Source organism: Salvelinus alpinus, chromosome 4 (assembly GCF_045679555.1).
Source record: "Salvelinus alpinus chromosome 4, SLU_Salpinus.1, whole genome shotgun sequence".
NCBI lineage: Eukaryota > Metazoa > Chordata > Actinopteri > Salmoniformes > Salmonidae > Salvelinus > Salvelinus alpinus.
In genome coordinates this window covers 56,698,989-56,722,998 of record NC_092089.1, presented here as the reverse complement: position 1 = coordinate 56,722,998, position 24,010 = coordinate 56,698,989, and the positions used below count along the sequence as shown (strand labels likewise).

Here is a 24,010-nt window from a genome sequence, read left to right as displayed (position 1 = left end):
CCAACGGGACATTTAAAAACTGTATCTTATGTTTCACCGAGTCGTGGCTGAACGACAACATTAAGACCATACAGCTGGCGGGTTATACACTCTATCGGCAGAACAGCAGCCTCTGGTAAGACACGGGGCGTGGGCCTATGCATATTTGTAAATAATAGCTGGTGCACAATATCTAAGGAAGTCTCAGGGTTTTGCTCGCTTGTATCTCATGATAAGCTGTAGACCACACTATCTACCTAGAGAGTTTTCATCAGAATTTTTCGTAGCTGTCTACATACCACCACAGACCGAGGCTGGCACGAAAACCGCGCTCAATGAGCTGTATTCCGCCATAAGCAAACAGGAAAACGCTCATCCAGAAACTTGCAAACTATTACAGACTACAAAGGGAAGCACAGCCGAGAGCTGCCCAGTGACACGAGCCTACCAGACGAGCTAAATAACTTCTATGCTCGCTACGAGGCAAGTAACACTGAAACATGCATGAGAGCATCAGCCGTTCCGGATGACTGTGTGATCACGCTCTCCGCAGCTGATGTGAGTAAGACCTTTAAACAGGTCAACATTCACAAGGCCGCTGGGCCAGACGGATTACCAGGATGTGTACTCCAAGCATGCGCTGACCAACTGGCAAGTGTCTTCAATTACATTTTCAACCTCTCCCTGTCCAAGTCTGCCATACCAACATGTTTCAAGCAGACCACTGTAGTCCCTGTGCCCAAGAACAGTAAGGTAACCTGCCTAAATGACTACCGACCCGAAGCACTCACTTCTGTACCCATGAAATGCTTTGAAAGGCTGGTCATGGCTCACATCAACACCATTATCCCAGAAACCCTAGACTCACTCCAATTTGCATACCGCACCAACAGATCCACAGATGATGCAATCTCTTTTGCACGCCACACTGCCCTTTCCCACCTGGACAAATGGAACACCTATGTGAGAATGTTATTATCTGTTCTTTAATAACTCTACCTACATGTACATAATAACCTCGACACCGGTACCCCCCGCACAATGACACATTGACTCTGTACCGGTACCCCCTGTATATAGCCCCGCTATTGTTATTTACTGCTGCTCTTTATTTATTTTTGATTCTTATCATTTAGTTTTTTAGAGATTTTCTTAAAACTGCATTGTTGGTTAAGGGCTTGTAAGTAAGCATTTCACTGTAAGGTCTACACCTGTTGTATTCGGCGCATGTGACAAAAAAAAATGATTTGATATATGTAAAGTGTAAGCAACATGGTGGACGCTCCACCACTACCCTACATATACCTATCCAGACCCTTCAGATCTGCAAACATTTAAGGGTTAGGGCAGCCAAAGGGGAGGGAGCAAATTGAAAATGACTTTATCTTTATCAGACGAAAGTCCAGTGCTATCACACCTACACAGACAGCATAGTCGATGACAGTAACAGCTTCAAATTCAGCACACTCAATGGCAGTTGAAGAAAGGCAAATTCACTCTCATGCTCCCTTTTAAACAGTATAACTGTATATTTTGGTGAGAAAATGACATAGCGTTTTTCTTGAGCTGGGGAAAGTGGAACGAATTGCACCCTGCAGCGAAATAGCTTTTAAAGTCAGTGTGTTCTGTGCTTTTACTCTGCCGGCATCAGTGTTGCAGAGGCCCGTTTATTAAACATATTTCACTCCATGGGCAAAGCTCTGTTCCAGAGCTGTTGGCAGTTAGGACACCTTTCTCAAACCTTACATTCTGAATAGGGCTGCGAAATCATGTCCAGATGCACCGAGGGAACAAATCCAAAAGTCCATCCTGTGCCCTATTTCAACAAGCCAATTAAATTTGACCATTTATACTCAAATATGCAGAACATTTTGAGTAGAGATGATGGCTTTGTTAGATTTCTGGCTAACCCCTCCCTCACACTTGGTTGGTGACTCAAAGTAGTGTAGTTTATAGATCTTCTCATGTGTGAGTGATGATTGTCTCTGTATGGAAAGTCTCACTGCTTGTATCCATTTTTGTGACAGAAGGGGACGATCCTCACAGCCCCAAACAGCCCTACGTGAAGAATGGCCACACCCTGCCCGTGGGTGGAGGTGGTGGAGGGGGCAGAGGGCAGGAGAACCAGACAAGACCCCCCTCAGACTCTGGGATGAACCCCTCAGACTTTAAGATTAACCCAGCCTGGCTGCCCCAGCCAGAGGACCGCAGGGTCCGCTTCCCCCCGGACGTAGACCGCCATGGGGACCAGGGTGGCCCCAGAGGCTCCGGACATCAGGAGGAGGGCCGGCGAGGAGGTGGAGGAGGACTGTCCCAGGGGGAGGGGAAGTCTAACATGGCCTGGCAGGGCCAGATGATGGGCCAGGTGCAGGGGATGGGACAGGAGGAGGGTAGACGTGGGGGCAGACTACACCCTTCTGATGGAGAAAAGCGGCCGGGCCTGCAGAAGGCGCCATCAGAGGACGGAAGGAGGAGTCGCCCCGCTGAGACAGCATGGAAGCCCACCCTCCCCCGGCACGCGTCCGCAGAGGAGGGAAGGGGCCGTAGAGGTGAGCTATTAACACCGACACATTCTTTTACTTTTAGATTTGTATGTATTGTTGTGATTTGTTAGATATTACTGCACTGTTGGAGCTAGGAACACAAGCATTTCGCTACACACGCAATAACATCTGCTAAATATGTGTATGCAACCAATCAAATTTGATTTGACACACACACACCCTTATTCTGTGGAGTAGGGTGAAGCTGTCCCTAGACACTGATCTAAGGTTTGTGTTTACCCCCTACTACCCTACATTTGAAAAGGATCAGCTGATCCTAGATCTTTGCATAAAGGCAACTTCTACCTGGAGCCTGGTATTCTGACTGCTCCCTCCCTCCCTCCTTCCAGTCAGTCTTCCTCCTCTTCAGTCCTCTGGTTTGGGCCCAGATATAGACAGGAGTCTCGGAGCCTCTTTGCTCCCCTGAGTCCTGCTCCAGCTATGCGTCTTATTCAGGAACAGAAGGGAATAGAGGGAATAGCTCATCCTCTCCTCCTTTCGTAATTAATGCGGCACTATCGTTTTAACCATTCCTGCCCTTAAAAGCTAATGCCTCTCAGCTCAACCGTAACCCTGCTGAAGAGCTAAAGCTAATTGATACCATTCCAGCTATTACACACTGAGCTAAATACCATTTAGTGTCTGCTGTTTCTTTTCGATATTATGCTGTTCCTGATTTATCTTAATCTTCTCGCTTTCTCTTTCTCTCTCTCTCCCTCTATTGTCTCTTTTCTCTCTCACTCTTGACACTTCCATTTCATCCCTCTCCCCCTCTCCTTTTCTCCCCTTTTCTCTCTCCCTCGGTTTTCTCTGACCTACAGTGCCTTCAGAAAGTTTTCACACCCATGACTTTTTCCACATTAGTTGTTACAGGCAGAATTTTTAATTGATTCAATTTAGATTTTGTCACTGATCTACACACAATACCCCACAATGTCAAAGTGGAAATATGTTTTTAGAAGTGTTTACAAATTAATAATAAATGAAAAGCTGAAAAGTCTTGCATCAATAAATGTTCAACCCTTTTGTAATGACAAGCTTAAATAAGTCACTACAAAGATACAGGCACCCTTCCCAACTAAGTTGCCAGAGAGAAAGGAAACTGTTACAGAGTTTAGAGTTTAATGACTGCGATAGGAGATAACTGAGGATGGCACAACAACATTGTAGTTACTCCACAATACTAACATAAATTACAGAATGCAAAGAAGGTAGCCTGTACAGGAAACCTGTAATCCAACACAACACACCACGGAGTACCACTCTTCATATTTTCAATTGATTAAACTAATCATGTAAATTTAATTAACTAGGAAGTCAGGGCACCATGGAAAATCTTTAGATTACAAAGTTATAATTTTCAGAATATAACTCTTCAGATATTTTAATATCTGATCAATTAGTCTTCTATTAATGAATTATTCTTTACCTCACACCAGTCATCTGAATGTCGTAAATTGTTGGTTATCTGCACAAACCCAGCCTTTACTATAAATCATCCATACACCTGTAACGATTGTTCTCCTCCTCGTCTGAGGAGAAGCATGGATCGGACCAAAACGCAGCTTTTGTGGAATACATAAATGAATTTATTTAAACAAGACGAACACGAAACACACTTGATAAATTACAAAATAACAAACGACGTAGACCGACCTGAACATGAGAACTTACATATAACGAAAGAACGCACAAACAGGAACAGACTAGACAAACGAAACAGTCCCGTGTGGTACAAACACTGACACGGAAGACAATCACCCACAAACAAACGGTGTGAACAGCCTACCTTAATATGGTTCTCAATCAGAGGAAACGTAAAACACCTGCCCCTGATTGAGAACCATATCAGGCTAATTAACAATGAACCTAAACATAGAAACACATAACATAGAATGCCCACCCAGCTCACGTCCTGACCATACTAAACAAAGACAAAATAAAGGAAATAAGGTCAGGAACGTGACAGTACCCCCCCCCCCTCAAGGTGCGGACTCCGGCCGCAAAACCTGAACCTATAAGGGAGGGTCTGGGTGGGCATCTGTCCACGGTGGCGGCTCTGGCTCAGGACGTTGTCCCCACCCCACCATAGTCAATCCCCGCTTCCGTAGCCTACTCCCAATGGCCACCCTCCAAATTAACCCACCTGGATTAAGGGACAGCACCGGACTAAGGGGCAGCTCCGGACTGAGGGGCAGCTCCGGACTGTCTGACGGCTCTGGCTGGTCATGGCTTGCTGACGGCTCTGGCTGCTCATGGCTTGCTGACGGCTCTGGCTGCTCATGGCTGGCTGACGGCTCTGGCTGCTCATGGCTGGCTGACGGCTCTGGCTGCTCATGGCTGGCTGACGGCTCTGAAGGCTCAGGACAGATGGGCGGCTTTGAAGGCTCAGGACAGACGAGCGGCTTTGAAGGCTCAGTACAGACGGGCAGCGCAGGCGGCGCTTGGCAGACGGACAGCTCAGACGGCGTTGGGCAGACGGACAGCTCAGACGGCGTTGAGCAGACGGGCAGTTCAGGCGCCGCTGGGCAGACGGCAGACTCTGGCCGGCTGAGGCGCACTGTAGGCCTGGTGCGTGGTGCCGGAACTGGAGGTACCGGGCTGGAGACACGCGCCATAGGGCTAGTGCGTGGAGGAGGAACAGGGCTCTGGAGACGCACAGGAAGCCTGGTGCATGGTGTTGGCACTGGTGGTAATGGGCTGGGGCGGGGAGGTGGCGCCGGATATACCGGACCGTGCAGGCGTACTGGTTCCCTTGAGCACCGAGCCTGCCCAACCTTACCTGGTTGTATGCTCCCCGTAGCCCGACCAGTGCGGGGAGGTGGAATAACCCGCACTGGGCTGTGTTGGCGAACCGGGGACACCATGCGTAAGGCTGGTGCCATGTATGCCGGCCCGAGGAGACGCACTGGAGACCAGACGCGTTGACCTGGCTTCATGGCACCTGGCTCAATGCCCAATCTAGCCCTACCAGTGCGGGGAGGTGGAATAACCCGCACCGGGCTATGCACGCGTACAGGAGACACCGTGCGCTTTACCGCATAACACGGTGTCTGCCCGTACTCTCGCTCTCCACGGTAAGATCGGGAAGTGGGCGTAGGTCTCCTACCTGACTTTTGTGGAATACATAAATGAATTTATTTAAACAAGACGAACACGAAACACTTGATAAATTACAAAATAACAAACGACGTAGACCGACCTGAACATGAGAACTTAAACACCTGCCCCTGATTGAGAACCATATCAGGCTAATTAACAATGAACCTAAACATAGAAACACATAACATAGAATGCCCACCCAGCTCACGTCCTGACCATACTAAACAAAGACAAAATAAAGGAAATAAGGTCAGGAACGTGACAACACCAATTTGCTTAATCATTTATTTACTAACTAACTAAATAATCACAGAAATGCATAAACAAACAAACCGTAGATATTGGTTACTAACAATGATAGGGAAGATTTCCTAGTGGGCTAAACCGATATGACGGCTTGGTGTACAAAGGGAAGGGGGTGTGAACTGAGAAAGAGCGGGAAAGACAAAATGGATTCATTACACAGTCTATAATTATTTACATTGAAATGCTAATCCTTCGCACATGAACGCTCACTCATTTGGGAATAATTGCAATCAATATATATTTACGCCCATATGTCGTTGTGATCTTCTCTGTTGGAATCATCAGTCCGTCTGCGGGAGAGTCAGTTCATCAGAGAGTCTCTGGTTACTCATGGTGGTAGCTCTATCGGCGGCTCCTGATAATGTCGGTTGTAATGGATACATCAGGCGTCCATTGTTCTTAGAGTAGATGTTTCGGCGGTTGTCGGTATTCGCATCCCAAGTTTACATAATTTCTAGCTGCAGACTAGTAATTTGTATCTAAGATTTGCTCTTATTCTATAGGGATCGATAGTCTCAGAATTTAACCATTTCCAGGCGTGTAGCCAATGCTCCACATGGTATGGTTTTCTAATCTTGGTACTCAAACCTGTGCCACCTCAGCTTACACCGAGGTATGCGTGGTCTTAACTATTCGCAATCAAAGCTCACACTGTGGGTTTGCTTAGTCTATAGAGGATTTTCTTAGGAGGGGCTTTTATTCGTAACAGTAGAAAAGGCGGTTCCATGACGCCAGATCATGTCTGCGCTCACGGGGGCGTGGCCGCTGACTAGTTATACAGGGACAGGGAATACAATTCTATCAAAATGAAAGGTTAACATCACATTACATTATTTCACAAAGAGTTTCATCTTTACTCATTCATTTTATACAAGAATTAGATGCAAACACCATAATTGAGAAATGTACGCATTCAGATTAGTAATGTGTGTTTCCTGTACTCCATGAAGTCACCAAATGAAACACACTCAACATAACTGTCCCTTAAGTGTCCATTGACCCTTTCCACATTCTCACAAGTGGACATATAGTTTCATTTTCCCATTTTGGGGATTTAGGAGTTCGGCCACGTGAAATCCTTTGTTCACTCTGTGGTCTCTCTATCTGCATGAAAAGGGGAAGAGAGTCTCCACCAGGAATTTACGACCTGAGATAATAGAACCTGGGTGTAGGAGAGAGTGAGAGAGGGGGAAGCCACTATCTACACCCAGAAAGGGCCACGTCATGACTGAGACAAATTCACCTTTCATCAGGACAATTACCTAAAACACAAGGCCAAAATATACACTGGGGTTGCTTACTAAGACAACATTGAATGTACCTGAGTGGCCTAGTTACAGTTTTGACTTAAATTGGCTCTATGGCAAGACTTGGAAATGACTGTCTAGCAATGTTCAACTTGACAGAGCTTGAATATTTTTTAAAGTATAATGGGCAAATATTGTCCCATCCAGGTATGCTAAGCTCTTAAGAGTGTCAGAGCTGTAATTGCTGCCAAAGGTGATTCTAACATGTATTGACTCAAGGGGTTGAATACTTATCTAATGAAGATATATTGCGGTTTTATTTTCATAAATAAAAACAATTTACTTTTTTTTCCACTTTGACATTGAGCATTTTGTGTAGATCATTGACAAAAAAAGGACACATTTTAATCCCACTTTGTAACACAACAACATTTTTAAAAAGTCAAGGAGTGTGAATACCTTCTGTGTTTCCTCTTTTCTCTGTGACATCAGCATGTGATAAAGACTTGTCTATAAATAAACTTCAGCTTTGAGAAGTGGCGTGGGATAAGAAGCAGGGTTAGGGGAATGGGGGGAGGGGGTTTGGTAATTACAGCACTGTTTGTCTACACAGCTGATCCCCTGATAATGACAATACACACCGACACACGCACACACACACACACACACACTAGAGTGGCTGAGTGAATGGCACAAATTGTCTCAGTGCTCCAACCCAAGACTGAAACATTTATGTTTTTTAGGGAGATGCATAATGTGATGAGATAGTATCTTTTCCATTATTGAAAGAAACAAACACGCTCCAAAAAGCCTAGCAGTGTGTAGCGAGTTGCTTTGTGTACGGTCTTTGACACGAATGCGCCCATGTGTCTCTTATGATGATGATTAGTTATTAAATGTATAGTGCTCTTTAACACATGTATGTTATGTAACATATGTCTTGTGTGCTGTGTGTTTTGCAGAATCGGATAGCCATTTTGTTCCAGACCCAGATTCGCTGCGGGATACTCTCCGAGAGTCGCTGCCACCCAAACAATCCGTTATGCCCCCCAAGTGGCTGATGAGCTCCACCCCCAAGCCCGGCAGCGAAGGGTCACCCTCACCCCACACCCTATCCAACCACCCTGCAACCACATACTCCTCCTCCTCCTCTTCTTCCTCTGCAGTTGCAAAGCCTGCCCGAACTGTCTCCTCTGCAGGCGCCAACACCCAATCTTCAGCAATAGTGTCCCTTGCTCCATCCTCCACCCCCCAGGCGACCAAGCAGCCACCCCTCCCCCTGCCCAAACCTGTCAACAGGGGCGTTAATGCTGCCATGTTGGGTGAGTAGTAGTACTAGTTGTGGTGGTTGTAGTAGTAGGGGCCTGTTTAATCACAGAATGACAGAATTAGCCAATGAGATGCCAGGGGAGACCAGGTGCAGCTTGCATCAATGCACACACACATTCACTCATGTGCACGTGCGCACATGCACAATCAGTGGAGCTTCCACGTGTAACTTCTAGTCACGTGTCATATGCATACATGTCTGCAGAAGACTCATGTTACATGCATAGGGGTTACTACAAGGAACACGTGCGCACGTTGCACCCATTCTCTCACACACACACACACACACACACTTTGCCACTCTCATCCTTATAATGATGTTATCCCTGCGGCTCCAGCAGCTGTTCCCCAGCCGATGACTTAATAAGACTGAACTATTTTAGACAGCAGCAGCAGAGCAGATTTTCCCTGGCATTGTACTCTCCCAGGACCCCACTGACTCTGGTGGCTCTGAGCCTGCTGCTGCTCAGCTCCATGCGAAGACAATATTGTTGTTTTTGTTTTTACCAGGGGCATTTCTCGTCAGGGGAGTCTGACTTTATTCATTGTTGTTCTCTTTGAGATCTGATACGCCTATTTCCTTAGGACTGTTTAAACACATTTTTTGTATATAATTCCTGTATCATTATTACATGTAGGTTGGTTGGTTGGTTGGTTTAGCCTGGAGCTAGTAGGCTTGGAAGTCATTTGCCGTGTGCTCGTTTGTCACCTATTCGCCATCTATAGTCTGTCAAGCTATTTCATATGTACGTTCTAGAATGTGTGTAGACATTTCAGCTGTCATATTATGTAAACAATTCCGATGTATTAAACCATGTCGGATATGTTAAAAAGTGGGGCATAGAATACTCTGAAAAATGGGGGCTTTTCATGATGTAGTCATGTAGCAGGAAGGAGAAATGACATTAAGAAGTTGCTTCGTTGATAAACTTTCTGCATTCTTAATTTGGTAGAATTACAATACGTTCAGTTATTGTCTACAATTCATTTTAGCCAGTGCATTTTGTTAGGTAATGTTCAAACCAAGGTTATCATAAATTACTGGGAAAAGTTATGGGATACTTGTAGATTTAAAATCTCATCCGGCATGGTACTGAATATGCAATCATTGCTTCCCCAGCTGTTGTTGAAACATATCAAACTGTATATGAATGCTAGCTGAGCCTGTAGTGACTGTTTTCAAAGGTATTTCAAAGGTATTCCACTAGTTAGTTAGGAATATTCCTAACAGTGAGCTAGGTACAGAGTGATTACTTCCAACGGCTAACCTAGAGGGCCCGAAACGGAAGGAGTTTTGATTTCCTCTCTTCACTTTCCCCACTTGGTGCCCCTCTCACAGCCCAGACAAGCCCCTCAGACACTTAGCGTAACACTCTAATTACACAGACCCTCTTCTTCTGGGTGCTGGTAGTGCGTTCAGTGTAAGCATATCCACCTTGGTCGTGTTCATTAGACACCACACGTTTTAAAAAATTTCTGAAACCAGGAAGGACTACCTGGACTGTTTTTAAAATGGTGTGCTACGGTGTGCCCTAATGAACATCACCCTAGTCTATGTGTAGTTATGGTGACCAGATATTGGAAATTATATGGGGCTAGTTGTGCAAAAATGTAGAGAAAACAATGGCATGGAACTATTGTTAACTATGAATTTTTTTAATATTCCATTCAAATACCTGTATTAATTATAACACAGACATTGATTACCCCTCCACAGTTTTCTTAGGCTAGTCATTTTACAATCACCTGTTTAGTAGCCTGGGCCCTCATTTATCAATGTTGCGTACGAACAGAAATGTTCGTAAAACATGCGTGTGATCATTTCTATCATTTCTAAGCAAGGTGTGGGATTCAACAATTTGTACTTAGTTGAAGTCGGAAGTTTACATACACTTAGATTGGAGTCATTAAAACTTGTTTTTCAAACACTCCAAAAATGTCTTGTTAACAAACTATAGTTTTGTGCATGACACAAGTAATTTTTCCAACAATTGTTTACAGACAGATTATTTCACTTCCAGTGGCTCAGAAATGTACATACACTAAGTTAACTGTGCCTTTAAACAGCTTGGAAAATTCTAGAAAATTATGTCATGACTTTAGAAGCTTCTGATAGGCTAATTGACATCACTTGAGTCAATTGGAGGTGTACCTGTGGATGTATTTCAAGGCATACCTTCAAACTCAATGCCTCTTTGCTTGACATCATGGGAAATCAAAAGAAATCAGCCAAGACCTTAGGAAAACAAATTGTAGACCTCCACAAGTCTGGTTCATCCTTGGGAGCAATTTCCAAATGCCTGAAGGTACCATGTTCATCTGTACAAACAATAGTACGCAAGTATAAACACCATGGGACCACGCAGCCGTCATACCGCTCAGGAAGGAGACACGTTCTGTTTCCTAGAGATGAACTTACTTTGGTGCGAAAAGTGTAAATCAATCCCAGAACAACAGCAAAGGACCTTGTGAAGATGCTGGAGGAAACAGGTACAAAAGTATCTATAGCCACAGTAAAACGAGTCCTATATCGACATAACCTGAAAGGCTGCTCAGCAAGGAAGAAGCCACTGCTCCAAAACCGCCATAAAAAAGCCAGACTACGGTTTGCAACTGCACATGGGGACAAAGATTGTACTTTTGGGAGAAATGTCCTCTGGTCTGATGAAACAAAAGTAGAACTGTTTGGCCATAATGACCATCGTTATGTTTGGAGGAAAAAGGGGGAGGCTTGCAAGCTGAAGGACACTATCCCAACCGTGAAGGACGGGGTTGGCAGCATCATGTTGCTACAGGAGGGACTGGTGCACTTCACAAAATAGATGGCATCATGAGGCTGGAAAACTATGTGGATATATTGAAGCAACATCTCAAGACATCAGTCAGGAAGTTAAAGCTTGGTCGCAATTGGGTCTTCCAAATGGACAATGACCCCAAGCATACTTCCAAAGTTGTGGCAAAATGGCTTAAGGACAACAAAGTCAAGGTATTGGAGTGACCATCACGAAGCCCTGACCTCAATCCCATAGAAAATTTGTGGGCAGAACTGTAAAAGCGTGTGCGAGCAAGGAGGCCTACAAACCTGACTCCGTTACACCAGCTCTGTCAGGAGGAATGGGCCAAAATTCACCCATCTTATTGTGGGAAACTTGTGGAAGGCTACTCGAAACGTTTGACCCAAGTTAAACAATTTAAAGGCAATGCTACCAAATACTAATTGAGTGTATGTAAACTTCTGACCCACTGGGAATGTGATGAAAGAAATGAAAGCTGAAATAAATAATTATCTCTACTATTATTCTGACAATCTGACATGATATACTTGAGAATGTGCGTACATTTAAGCACACCTCTGACCATGTGTACACACAGCACCTTGTGGTAGAAAAGTCAAACTGCTAATGAAATACCATCCGCCAAATGGTGGAGGAAGGATTGACATACTGGACCAAATCATAAACTATGAAGAAAAAAGATAATAATGAATAGTTTATTCATGTATTTCTTTTATAGACACTTACGTTACTAATCGTTTTCTCAGGATGCTATCGAATTCATAAACATGAAACCATTTCAGCCTAATTGAATAATAAAGTCAATTAGAAAGAGAGTTGAATGTAAGGTTGAAGGCAATTTAGTTAAACCAGTTAAATAACATAAAAGGCAACATTGAGCATTTGTGACTTGTTCAAAACAGCAAATCTTGCATTGCTGGAGGATCTGGCACAAGCTGCATTACGCAGGGAGCGTGTTTTCAGTGAGTGTGCAGTTTTTTTTGCTGAGAGCGACGCTTGGCTTATTAGTAGATTTCGTTTTCCAAGGCATATTTTATTGTATCTCTGCAACCAACTCTCTCCAGTATTAGAAAGGGAGACGAAACGCACCAATGCCATCCCAGTGCGAACCCAAGTCCTCTCCACCCTGGGATTTTTGGCAACTGGAACATTCCAACGGGATTTTGCGGATCGGTCTGACATTTCCCAACCAACCATGAGCCGATTATTGCCTGCTGTCCTTCATGGCATTATTTAATTGACCCCACAATACATACAGTTTCCGTACACTGCTGTGCAACAGGCCAGAGTGAAAAGGGATTTCCATACCATAGCTGGATTTCCCAATGTCATTGGAGCAATTGGCTGCACCCACATCGCAATTAAAGCACCATCATTGAGCAAATTCAACATCGTCAACAGAAAAGGTTTCCATTCTGTCAATGTGCAGGTCATCTGTGATTCACATTTGGCTTTGTTGAATGTAGTGGCCAAATGGCCAGGTGAGACACATGATTCATTCATTGTGCAGAACAGTTCAGTCGGCCTTAACCTCCAGGAAGGAGCTGTTGGGGATGGATGGCTTATTGGTAAGTGACTTATGTTTTATTTGCCATGTTAGACCTCTACTGGGAAACAATATCTGAATGTTGTGTTCATAATTGCAGGAGACCGGGGCTACCCATTAAAAACATGGCTGATGACTCCCCTCACAAACCTCTCAAACCAACAAGAGGCAAGGTACAACCAAGCCCACGTACGCAGAAGAACAGTGGAGCGCGCCATAGGCCTGCTGAAAGTGCGTTGGCTGTACTTGTCTGGGACAGGAGGCACACTGTAATACCAGCCTAGCAAGATTTGCCGCTGAAATGATGTGCCTTCAAATGCCATTACGTGAATGTAATACAATGTGCAAATTCCTTTTTAGGTTTGCTACATTGTCAAGGATTGCAGTGTGCTCCACAACATTGCAATCAAAATTGGCATTACACTGAATGATCCACCGAGACTCGATGAGCCCATGCCTGACATTTCCCACCACCCATAGCTCTGGCACTGAGGACAAGAGTCAATATCACACAAAGGTTTTAGGTATCTGTTCTTCCAAATATTGTAATCAAATCGACAAGGAAAACACATTTACATTGCACCAGTATTTGTCTCTCAGGCCGTTGCATACATCCTCCATCTGCTGTTTGAATCTAAGAATTGATGTATTGATCTCGTTGTTTCAGGACTGCGTCAGTCAAAATATACAGCTGAAGCGCTTGCCAAAGAGGACACCCTTCTTGTAGGCCTGAGGATGGCTGAGGGGTCAGGCAAATCACCCACGTCTGTAAAGATTTCATGTTTTGTAATTTTGGTTATATTCATTTTGTTACATTTATTTTGTTATATTTATTGTCAAGAAAAAATTATTAGATGTGGGCCATGTCTGAATATGGTTGCGAAAATAAAGCTTGACTTACCAGCAGTTGATGTGTCTGGTATTCCTTCAGGGTCTGGGAGAGGGTCCTCAGTATCACCATCACAAATGATGCCAGACACTGAGGTCTCTCCAATTATGCTGCCAATGCGCTGGTCCATAGCAGACAGTGAAGAGTCACTCTACCCTTCTCCTGTTACACTTATATCTTCCACTTCGGTGATGAAAAGTTCTATTTCTGACGTTTTTTTTCTTTGTGTTCTTTGATTTCTCCATGTTGGCGGACAAAAATGAGTGACATTTCTTGCAGATTTGAAGGGAAGGTTTGTGACCATAAATTGTTATTTAGGGCGGTTATTTATGTAAATGAGACTTCACGTGCACTAGCACAGTGTTTTAGAACGTGTCTGATTTATCAAGGTCTACTTACAGGTAGGTGTCTGTAAATCAAGCATACGAGCGATTGATAAATACCAACTTTTTTGTATTTGTACGAGTTAATTTAGAAGCTTTTCTACGCAACATTGATAAATGAGGGCCCTGGTGGGCATGGTTGTTCATGCGGTGGTTAGATGTTTGTATCAATGATCAAACGTTCTCATGAATGGTCAAACAAGTTTGGTACAGGGAGAGACAATTTGTACATGCAAATCTGACTGGATACAGCATTTTGATTATTGAAATATCAACCTCAATGTAACTTCACAGTTGCATCTTTCTTTCTGAGGGATAATCGGGGATATTTTCAGGGACAGCTCTAGCCGGGGACAGGCCACTAAAGTTGGGGACTGTCCCTGTAAATCAGGGACGTCTGGTCACCTTATACATTCAGCCAGCCTATATGAGAGCTGAAGGCCTGCGTGTCGTACCTCTCGTCCCCCGCCAGCCTCCACTCTACAGGGGGGTGTGAACCAGAATGACTCCCAACTGCCCCTTTACTGGTCCTGCTGGAAACGCGAGGGCGACTATGACGTCTACCTGTCCCTCCCTGTCTACCTGTGTCGGCGGGACGGCAGAGGCCTGCGGTCAGGTAAAACAAAGGATGCCCACCAATGCCCCTCTTCACTGGCATCGACGCAGCAATGGTGCCCACCCTGTCTCTCTAACGTCTTCCCGAGACTGCGTTGTGTGTGTGTGGCTGTATGCCCCCCCTGTTTACTTCAACCTTCTGGTCACCTGCGTCATCATATTGCATCATCCTGACTTGAAATGCCTCATGCCAAATGCTACCTGGATGCCACTGCTGGACTAACCTATAACGGCCTGGAGTGCTCTCTTATGATCATGCCACGTAAGGTTAAATGAGAGTGAGGTGTGCATGTAGGTGGGTTTATGTGGGTGTATGTGGGTGTCTGAGCACCATATGTGTACTACCACCTCTGGCATGTGAATGGGGGAGTAACTGAGTCTCCCATGATGGCTAGCTGTGGCTGCGTAGCGCAGACAAGGCTGCCCCATAAAGGCTAATCCACACATCTGCTCTGGAGCAAGAAAGGAGAGAAGGGCAGATGAAGGGCTTGACTCTGTTTAAAGCAGATGTTATAGTCCAATCCAGTATATTGCATGCTTCATGTCTGGCGCTTAAATCGGTCTGCTGCTGTGATCTATTGTACTCCAATGCAGTATGTGTCCATGGCTTTGTATTTTAATGCTATTTCATGCTGACACATCCGTCAGCACCTGCATCAAGCTTACATATTTAAAGGTTTGCATGCAATCGCAAAATGTCTATTCCAGCTTGGTTGAACAGGTTTTTTTTTCATAATTCTCAGTTCAGAGATGCTAAGAAGCGATGGATGCATACTGGCCAAATCAATTTGTGTATGATCTGTGTGTGTTCTAGAGCATGTGTACTCACTGTAACCTTGATGGCCATATGCACCCGTTTGTAATGTAAGACCCTGTCGGATGCACTCATGTGACCTGGGTTTATGGATCTATGCATTCATGTGGACTCAGTCATGTGATCTGGGTGTGTATATCCATTCATGTGCACTCACCCATGTTACTTGGGCTTGATCTTACATGTAAATGGAGACGTAAACAAGCATGTGCACTCACTTGATCCGCAGTTGAAAGCCCAGATTTAGGTTAATAAAGTAAGTGAACATGTGTTTTTATCAGTGTGTGTGACACCTTCAATAAACTGTGTTTCTCAATCCCACAGGCAACCTCACCCAGGCCGGTACCAGCCTTGTGCCAACTAAGCCCTCCCCACCGATGCCCCCCAAGAGGACCACCCCTGTCACAAAGCGCAACCCGGAGGACCCCTCTGCGTCCACCCAGTCGGTCCCCACCCCCTCCCCCTCCCTGCTTTCTCCTGAGGACCATCATAACCACTCAGTCGGCTTCCAGATGCCTCCCCCGTCCCCGCCCTTACCCAACTACATCCCCCCTTCTCCCTCCCGCCAGCATCTGCACGCTCACTACCTCCACCACCAGCACTCCTACCAACATCCCATCCCCCAGCCCTTGCTCTTTGACCCCCCCAGCCCCACCAGTGAGCCCCCCCAGCGTCCGGCCCCCGTCCCCCTGCACATCATGATCCAGAGGGCCCTGTCCAGCCCCGGCCAGGCCCAGCCACATCCCGACGGCTCCCAGCGTTCAGCCCACTCCCTGCTCTTTGAGACGCCGCCCGAGTACCAGGGGGACCGCGGCCGGCCCCTAGCCGTCAGCATCCAGCCTCTGAAACTGTGAGTCCTGTGGATATTTCATCAATGTTCTAGACTTGAGTAAAACACACACCTCAGACATTAGGTGTAAAGTTGGCAAGACCTTATCTAGGACTTATGAATGAATCTAGCCACACAATGTTTCTGTGATGCCAATTATTTATTATCAGCTCCGTCAATAATATGTGACTGCCGGCTTTTCCTATTTCTGTTGAAAACTCATCTGATCTCCATCGCTCCATTTCTCTCTCTTTCCCTCCTCTCTCTATCAGGGCTGAGGATGACTACTCTGAGGAGGATGATGATGAAGATGATGATAATGATGATGATGATGAAGAGGAGGAGTACGATGGGGAGCTTCCCCAGCCAGAGCTGGAGCCACGGAGCAGGAGGTGCATGGTGGGAGAGCCCTGCATCAACGTCATCCCCGAGGGGCCCAACAGCAGTGAGGAGGAGGAGGAGGAGGAGGAGGAAGAAGAGCAGGACCTGCAAAGGGAAGACAGCGACTCGGACGGGCCAGTGCTCTATAAAGATGAAAATTCAGACGAGGATGAGGAAGATGAGCCTCCACCCAGTATGTATCTCTGTCTCACTTGAATTGGGTTATGGATAAACATTTATACTCAGATACAGCAGCGTCTTTAAAATACTGTAAAAATAAATATGCCACCTAGCAGACTCGGTGGCATATTAGAAGTGACTTACAGTAGAGTGAGCGCATACTTTTTGTATGTGACTATAATCCCTGTGGAAATTTACCCCCGATTTGGCATTGTTAGCACTGCACTCTTACCAATTGAGACACACAGGATACCTACACAGTACCAGTCAAAAGTTTGGACACACCTACAGTGGTTGCTCCACTAAATGTTTTGCGATTATGCTGCGGGATTTAGAGGTAATTTGTGGTTTAGTACGGTACCCTGCGTCACTACTTCATCGCTCCAGACCAGCGCAAGGGGGAGTTAGAGCACTGATTATGCATGAGTAGGTGTGTTCAAACTTTGGACTGGTATTGTATATCTTTGTATACCTGACTACATCTCTCTGTGGTTCTTGTTCAGGTGCTTTGGCCTGCAGGGTCAGAAGGAAAGACACGTTAGCTTTGAAACTGAGTAACCGACACGCCCCAGAGAAACATGCTCGAGAGGACAAGTCCAGCGGTCACACCGAACGACGCACTCCGGGACACACACCAGGTCACACACACCAAGGGTCAACAGGGCTGACATGGCAGAGCAGGGAGCAATGGGAGGCCATACGCACACAAATAGGCTCTGCACTCACAAGGTAATAGATAAAGCCACACAGTCTCACTATCGTTTTCTTCTCGCTCTTTCCTCTTCTCTCCACATATACACACACCAAATCTAACACAAGGTTGATGTGAACTTCTATCCTCTAGGCGTCTCAGCCAGAGACCCAGTGCAGAGGAGCTGGAGCAGAGAAACATCCTTCAACGTAAGTCTTTCCTACTCCCCATCACATTTTTTCTGACCGGTGAAAACTTTGTGGTGGAGGCATGGAGCGCTTGCCTTCACCCATCCGATCATGTCTAATCAGAGAACTTAAAGGAAGGGAGGAAGGAATAATGCACTTTTATGGAATTAGAATGGGGCCTAGGTTTTCACCTAATCACAGCTCAATCCCCACTGGTATTTCTCTCTCAGTAAGGATTCTTGTTATTTATATAAATGAGGCCACATTCCAAGAGCATGAGGCCACTTCTTATCAACGTGGATTCGATTTATTTTATCTCAGTCGGTGTACTTGTGTATTTGTACCTAGTACCTTTATTAAATCCCATTGTAAAATCTTATTTTTGTGAAATAGACAGCAATTGCACAATTTGGTTCATGTCTGTACAGGGTTCTAAACATTGGCTTGACTCTCTCCTTTCCAGCCAAGAACCAGGTAGACAGGCAGGCGGAGGTCCGAGAGATCAAACGTAGACTCACCAGGAAGGTAAGACCAGTGACACACACACGCACTACTGTTACCTGTAATAATATATTTCTCTCATTTAACAGAACATTTACGTACAGAGGATTAACGAGTGAATTGATATAAAACAAGCTGAGAGAAGGTAGTCTTCTTCAAGGGAGACTGGCAATGAGGCCCTTTATCTACTTCCCCAGATAAAGATGAACTTGTGGATACCATTTTGGCTTTCAAAACTACCTCTAACTTCTTTCATACAGAACACAAATTCATCTGACTCTGGGGAAATAGATAAAGGGCGTCATCCCTTTAAACTCTTCATTTAACTCCTCCTCTAGCTGAGTCAGAGGCCCACGGTTGCTGAGCTACAGGCCAGAAAGATCCTGCGCTTCCACGAGTATGTGGAGGTCACCACAGCCAATGATTACGATCGGCGAGCGGACAAGCCCTGGACCAAGCTAACACCCGCCGACAAGGTACAATCAGCTGTCAATGCACTTACTTATTGACACCAGTATATCTTATTGCCCAGTAATGGAAGTATATATTTCAGTCTTTACTTTAGCAGTTAGATGCTCTCTTATGCAAGTCTTAACTGTATTAACTTTCCCACCTTCATCCAGGCTGCCATTCGGAAGGAGCTCAATGACTTTAAGAGCTCTGAAATGGAGGTTCATGAAGACAGTAGGATCTATACAAGGTACTTCCTCAGCCTATGGACAACATGAAGTTACAGTGGAGCAAAAAAGTATTTAGTCAGCCACCAATTGTGCAAGTTCTCCCACTTAAAAAGATGAGAGAGGCCTGTAATTTTCATCATAGGTACAATTCAACTATGACAGACAAAATGAGGGAAAAAATCCAGAAAATCACATTGTAGGATTTTTTATGAATTTATTTGCAAATTATGGTGGAAAATAAGTATTTGGTCACCTACAAACAAGCAAGATTTCTGGCTCTCACAGACCTGTAACTTCTTCTTTAAGAGGCTCCTCTGTCCTCCACTCGTTACCTGTATTAATGGCACCTGTTTGAACTTGTTATCAGTATAAAAGACACCTGTCCACAACCTCAAACAGTCACACTCCAAACTCCACTATGGCCAAGACCAAAGAGCTGTCAAAAGACACCAGAAACAAAATTGTAGACCTGCACCAGGCTGGGAAGACTGAATCTGCAATAGGTAAGCAGCTTGGTTTGAAGAAATCAACTGTGGGAGCAATTATTAGGAAATGGAAGACATACAAGACCACTGATAATCTCCCTCGATCTGGGGCTCCACGCAAGATCTCACCCCGTGGGGTCAAAATGATCACAAGAACGGTGAGCAAAAATCCCAGAACCACACAGGGGGACCTAGTGAATGACCTGCAGAGAGCTGGGACCAAAGTAACAAAGCCTACCATCAGTAACACACTACGCCGCCAGGGACTCGAATCCTGCAGTGCCAGACGTATCCCCCTGCTTAAGCCAGTACATGTCCAGGCCCCTCTGAAGTTTGCTAGAGAGCATTTGGATGATCCAGAAGAAGATTGGGAGAATGTCATATGGTCAGATGAAACCAAAATATAACTTTTTGGTAAAAACTCAACTCGTCGTGTTTGGAGGACAAAGAATGCTGAGTTGCATCCAAAGAACACCATACCTACTGTGAAGCATGAGGGTGGAAACATCATGCTTTGGGGCTGTTTTTTTGCAAAGGGACCAGGACGACTGATCCGTGTAAAGGACAGAATGAATGGGGCCATGTATCGTGAGATTTTGAGTGAAAACCTCCTTCCATCAGCAAGGGCATTGAAGATGAAATGTGGCTGGGTCTTTCAGCATGACAATGATCCCAAACACACCGCCCGGGCAACGAAGGAGTGGCTTCGTAAGAAGCATTTCAAGGTCCTGGAGTGGCCTAGCCAGTCTCCAGATCTCAACCCCATAGAAAATCTTTGGAGGGAGTTGAAAGTCCTTGTTGCCCAGCAACAGCCCCAAAACATCACTGCTCTAGAGGAGATCTGCATGGAGGAATGGGCCAAAATACCAGCAACAGTGTGTGAAACCCTTGTGAAGACTTACAGAAAACGTTTGACCTCTGTCATTGCCAACACAGGGTATATAACAAAGTATTGAGATAAACTTTTGTTATTGACCAAATACTTATTTTCCACCATAATTTGCAAATAAATTCATTAAAAATCCTACAATGTGATTATCTGGATTTTTTTTCTCATTTTGTCTGTCATAGTTGAAGTGTACCTATGATGAACATTACAGGCCTCTCTCATCTTTTTAAGTGGGAGAACTTGCACAATTGGTGGCTGACTAAATACTTTTTTGCCCCACTGTATATACACAATTACATAATATAGATCTTGCATTAACATACCAAGACATTTGTTTCGATCCCTTTAATTGGCTGCTCTTACAGCCTTGGAAAATACCTTTTTGATATGTTGAGTTGTTGTGATTGATCAAATTATCATTGATGTCCTTTTCTTTAGGTTCCACCGGCCTTAGCATCCACCCCATGCTGGAAAGCACTTACTTAACCAGTGGCCTGCAGAGTCTCTGGAGAGGAGTCGCGGGGTCTTGGTGCTCCCTAAACAGACTTCCCTTTTATGTTGCTGAATGTACTGTACAGATCATCAAGGAAGGCCCTGGAATTGACTGAACGGAAAACAGGGGGACTGAGGACCAGATGCAGTATTTCTATCGGACAGTAGGGGGTACGAAGTGCCAACAAAGTGAAGAGATGGCAGAGGGATCTTGACCGAGAGGGCTGACTAGGAGCCACTCTGCAGATGTGTGTTATCCTTCAGGGTTCCACTGACAACGACCTTTTGCCACCTCTTTCGATGTTGCCTTTTTTCTGGTTTTACTCTGTATGGCACAGTTAACCCATGTTGCAGAGATGTAAATGTAATAACATTACAGTAATAATAGTCATAATAATGACAGCTACAATAATAAACACATTAATAATAAATGTTAGAGACGAAGCTGCAGAAAGAGAATAAGGAGGAAGACGACTGTGGGATTTGCCATTCCCAAAACTGGAAAAGCTCTGGGATTTTTGTGTACTTGTGTATAGATTTCTGTGATTTCTTAGACTGAAACTTGAGAGTTCTAATAATGACAACTGTAATGCATAATATTTTGATCACATCAGAAATTACTGCTTTTATTTGAACCTGTTTTATAGTGTGCATTTTTACATTTGAATCATTTAGCAGACGCTCATCCAGAGCGACTTACAGGAGCAATTAGGGTTAAGTGCCTTGCTCAAGGGCACACCGGCAGATTGTTCGCCTAGTCCGCTTGGGGATTCGAACCAGCGAACTTTTGGTTACTGGCCCAACGTTCTTAACAGCTACCCTGCCTTGCCTGTATTTATATTTGGCTGTGACGTGGGGTGAGCATTTGAGCTTTAACTAGTCATAGGAAAGAACACAATGAGGAGGTAGTTGGTGTGCTATTCTTTTTTTTATTTGTTTCGTAATTTTTTTGCCAGACTGATCCCCATGCTGACAGTAGAATGCTGTTTTTTCATATCACAGATTTCTTCATTTCGCTGCATGAGCGAACAACACACAGTGCAATTATTGAATCAACACTTTTTTTAATTTACGCTTTTTTATTTGTGTTTTTTGTACTTCTCTACATAGGTCAAACCATGCAATGCTGCAAATAATAGCTGTTTTGAAATGCTAAGATTATGATGATGGCATCTTAAATAAAACAAAAGTTAAAATGTTACAAATCTTTACAGAATGTATCAAAGTGCAGTTAGCGTAGATCAGGATTTGATGAAAAAAACACAATTAGTGGATTTTACGGTTGACAGGGAATCATTTCGGCAGGAAAATACTTTTTTATCTGGAGAAATGTTACATGCGTTGTATTCTGGCCAGTAGATTACAGAGTCCTTTAATGTACAGATGCATTTAGGTTACTGTTGTGTATATATTGTTCTTCCTTATTATTTGAAAATAAATGTTAACTATAATAGTATTATAGGTTGCTATTTTTCTAAGCACACTAATATTACTGTATGATTAAACACTACAACAATGGGAATCTTTAAGTGTTCGGTTTTACTTCGTTTTTTTACGAAATTTTGAATTTTAGTAACTGCCTTTAAATAGTCACCTATAATTAAAAACCTTAAATCACTCTTTGAGTCTTGTTGTTGGACTTATGCCGCGTTCACGTGCTAGTCGGAACAAGGAAACTAAAAAAAATCCACTTGCTAACTGTTTGCAGTTACACGTGCCGCGTTCAAACAATTAGCAAGTCTAACATCTTTGAGTTTCCTACTTCCGACTAGCACTTGAATGCAGCATTAATAGCTCACTTATGTGAATAAATATATGCATGCAGGGTAAAGGGATTGTTCACTCCAGAATGAATTGCCTAATTTAGATAGAGTCCCCGTCCCACCTCCCATCTTCAATTGTGAAGTTCCAGCTAAATCCTGTAATTCCAAATGAATGGGACAATATCTAATTCACCTGGGATTCAGGCATATAGCTGAATCACAAGAACCTACAAGTTGATCTGGACTAGTTAATATTTAAAAAATAATAATAATAATTTCTGGGTAACTAGTACCTTACTGTAGTATATTTCCATTAAAATAGTTTTTTTTAAATTACTTTCTAGCAAAACAATATTTCTCAAGCAAGAACATTTTTGCAAGGACTAATCACGTTTCCATCCTGTTTTTATGCGAGTAAGTCATACTGTATAAAAAAAATCACAACGTGTGATGGAAACAGGAAGTTTTGGAACAATTTTATAAATGGTGCCAAAATTTGCAGCAGGTCAGCTTGGTGGAAACACCTCTGTTGGGAAAATGTGCATATTTTCATGATGCGTATTTTAGATATTCGCATGAAAATGTGTCTCCAATTTAATGGAAATCTAGCTATTATCTGGGTAAGGAGGGGAAAACTGGAAACTAGCTCTTATTGGCAGAGGTTTGGAACTCTCTTTGTTATTGGTCTATTAACCAATTTACTGCATGGTGATGTCACCATCGAAAGCTGAAACTCCCACTCATGCAAACCTGCTGATTAGAAGGTCCTGTGTAGATAGCAACTATCAGGAAATGACACTGAACCTGAACGCCTGAACGCCTCTTCAACCTCAGGAGGCTGAAGAAATTCGGCTTGTCACCAAAAGCACTCACAAACTTCTACAGATGCACAATCGAGAGCATCCTGTCGGGCTGTATCACCGCCTGGTACGGCAACTGCTCCGCCCACAACCGTAAGGCTCTCCAGAGGGTAGTGAGGTCTGCAGAACGCATCACCGGGGGCAAACTACCTGCCCTCCAGGACACCTACACCACCCGATGTCACAGGAAGGCCATAAAGATCATCAAGGACAACAACCACCCAAGCCACTGCCTGTTCACCCCGCTATCATCCAGAAGGCGAGGTCAGTACAGGTGCATCAAAGCAGGGACCGAGAGACTGAAAAACAGCTTCTATCTCAAGGCCATCAGACTGTTAAACAGCCACCACTAACATTTAGCGGCCGCTGCCAACATACTGACTCAACTCCAGCCACTTTAAAAATGGGAATTGATGGAAATTATGTAAAAATGTACCACTAGCCACTTTAAACAATGCCACTTAATATAATGTTTACATACCCTACATTACCCATCTCATATGTACAGTGGGGAGAACAAGTA

General features: G+C 44.3%; 1 protein-coding gene across 7 annotated transcripts in view; it reads left to right on the top strand.

Moving 5' to 3' along the window:
* LOC139574013 (phosphatase and actin regulator 4B-like) overlaps window positions 1-22,386 on the top strand; it is an 82,219-nt gene extending 59,833 nt beyond the window's left edge. For 6 of the 7 annotated variants that reach the window (XM_071398106.1, XM_071398107.1, XM_071398108.1 and 3 more), the window contains 11 exons: window positions 2,007-2,528; window positions 8,140-8,499; window positions 14,592-14,735; window positions 15,873-16,398; window positions 16,650-16,951; window positions 17,442-17,667; window positions 17,783-17,838; window positions 18,281-18,342; window positions 18,657-18,794; window positions 18,942-19,018; window positions 20,811-22,386. In XM_071398106.1, the coding sequence (XP_071254207.1) occupies window positions 2,007-2,528; window positions 8,140-8,499; window positions 14,592-14,735; window positions 15,873-16,398; window positions 16,650-16,951; window positions 17,442-17,667; window positions 17,783-17,838; window positions 18,281-18,342; window positions 18,657-18,794; window positions 18,942-19,018; window positions 20,811-20,826 (2,429 nt within the window). In that variant the 3' untranslated portion in view covers window positions 20,827-22,386. The remainder of the gene's footprint in view (window positions 1-2,006; window positions 2,529-8,139; window positions 8,500-14,591; window positions 14,736-15,872; window positions 16,399-16,649; window positions 16,952-17,441; window positions 17,668-17,782; window positions 17,839-18,280; window positions 18,343-18,656; window positions 18,795-18,941; window positions 19,019-20,810) is intronic. The other variant, XM_071398110.1, reaches the window with a different exon arrangement.
* The last annotated feature ends 1,624 nt before the right edge of the window (window positions 22,387-24,010 follow it).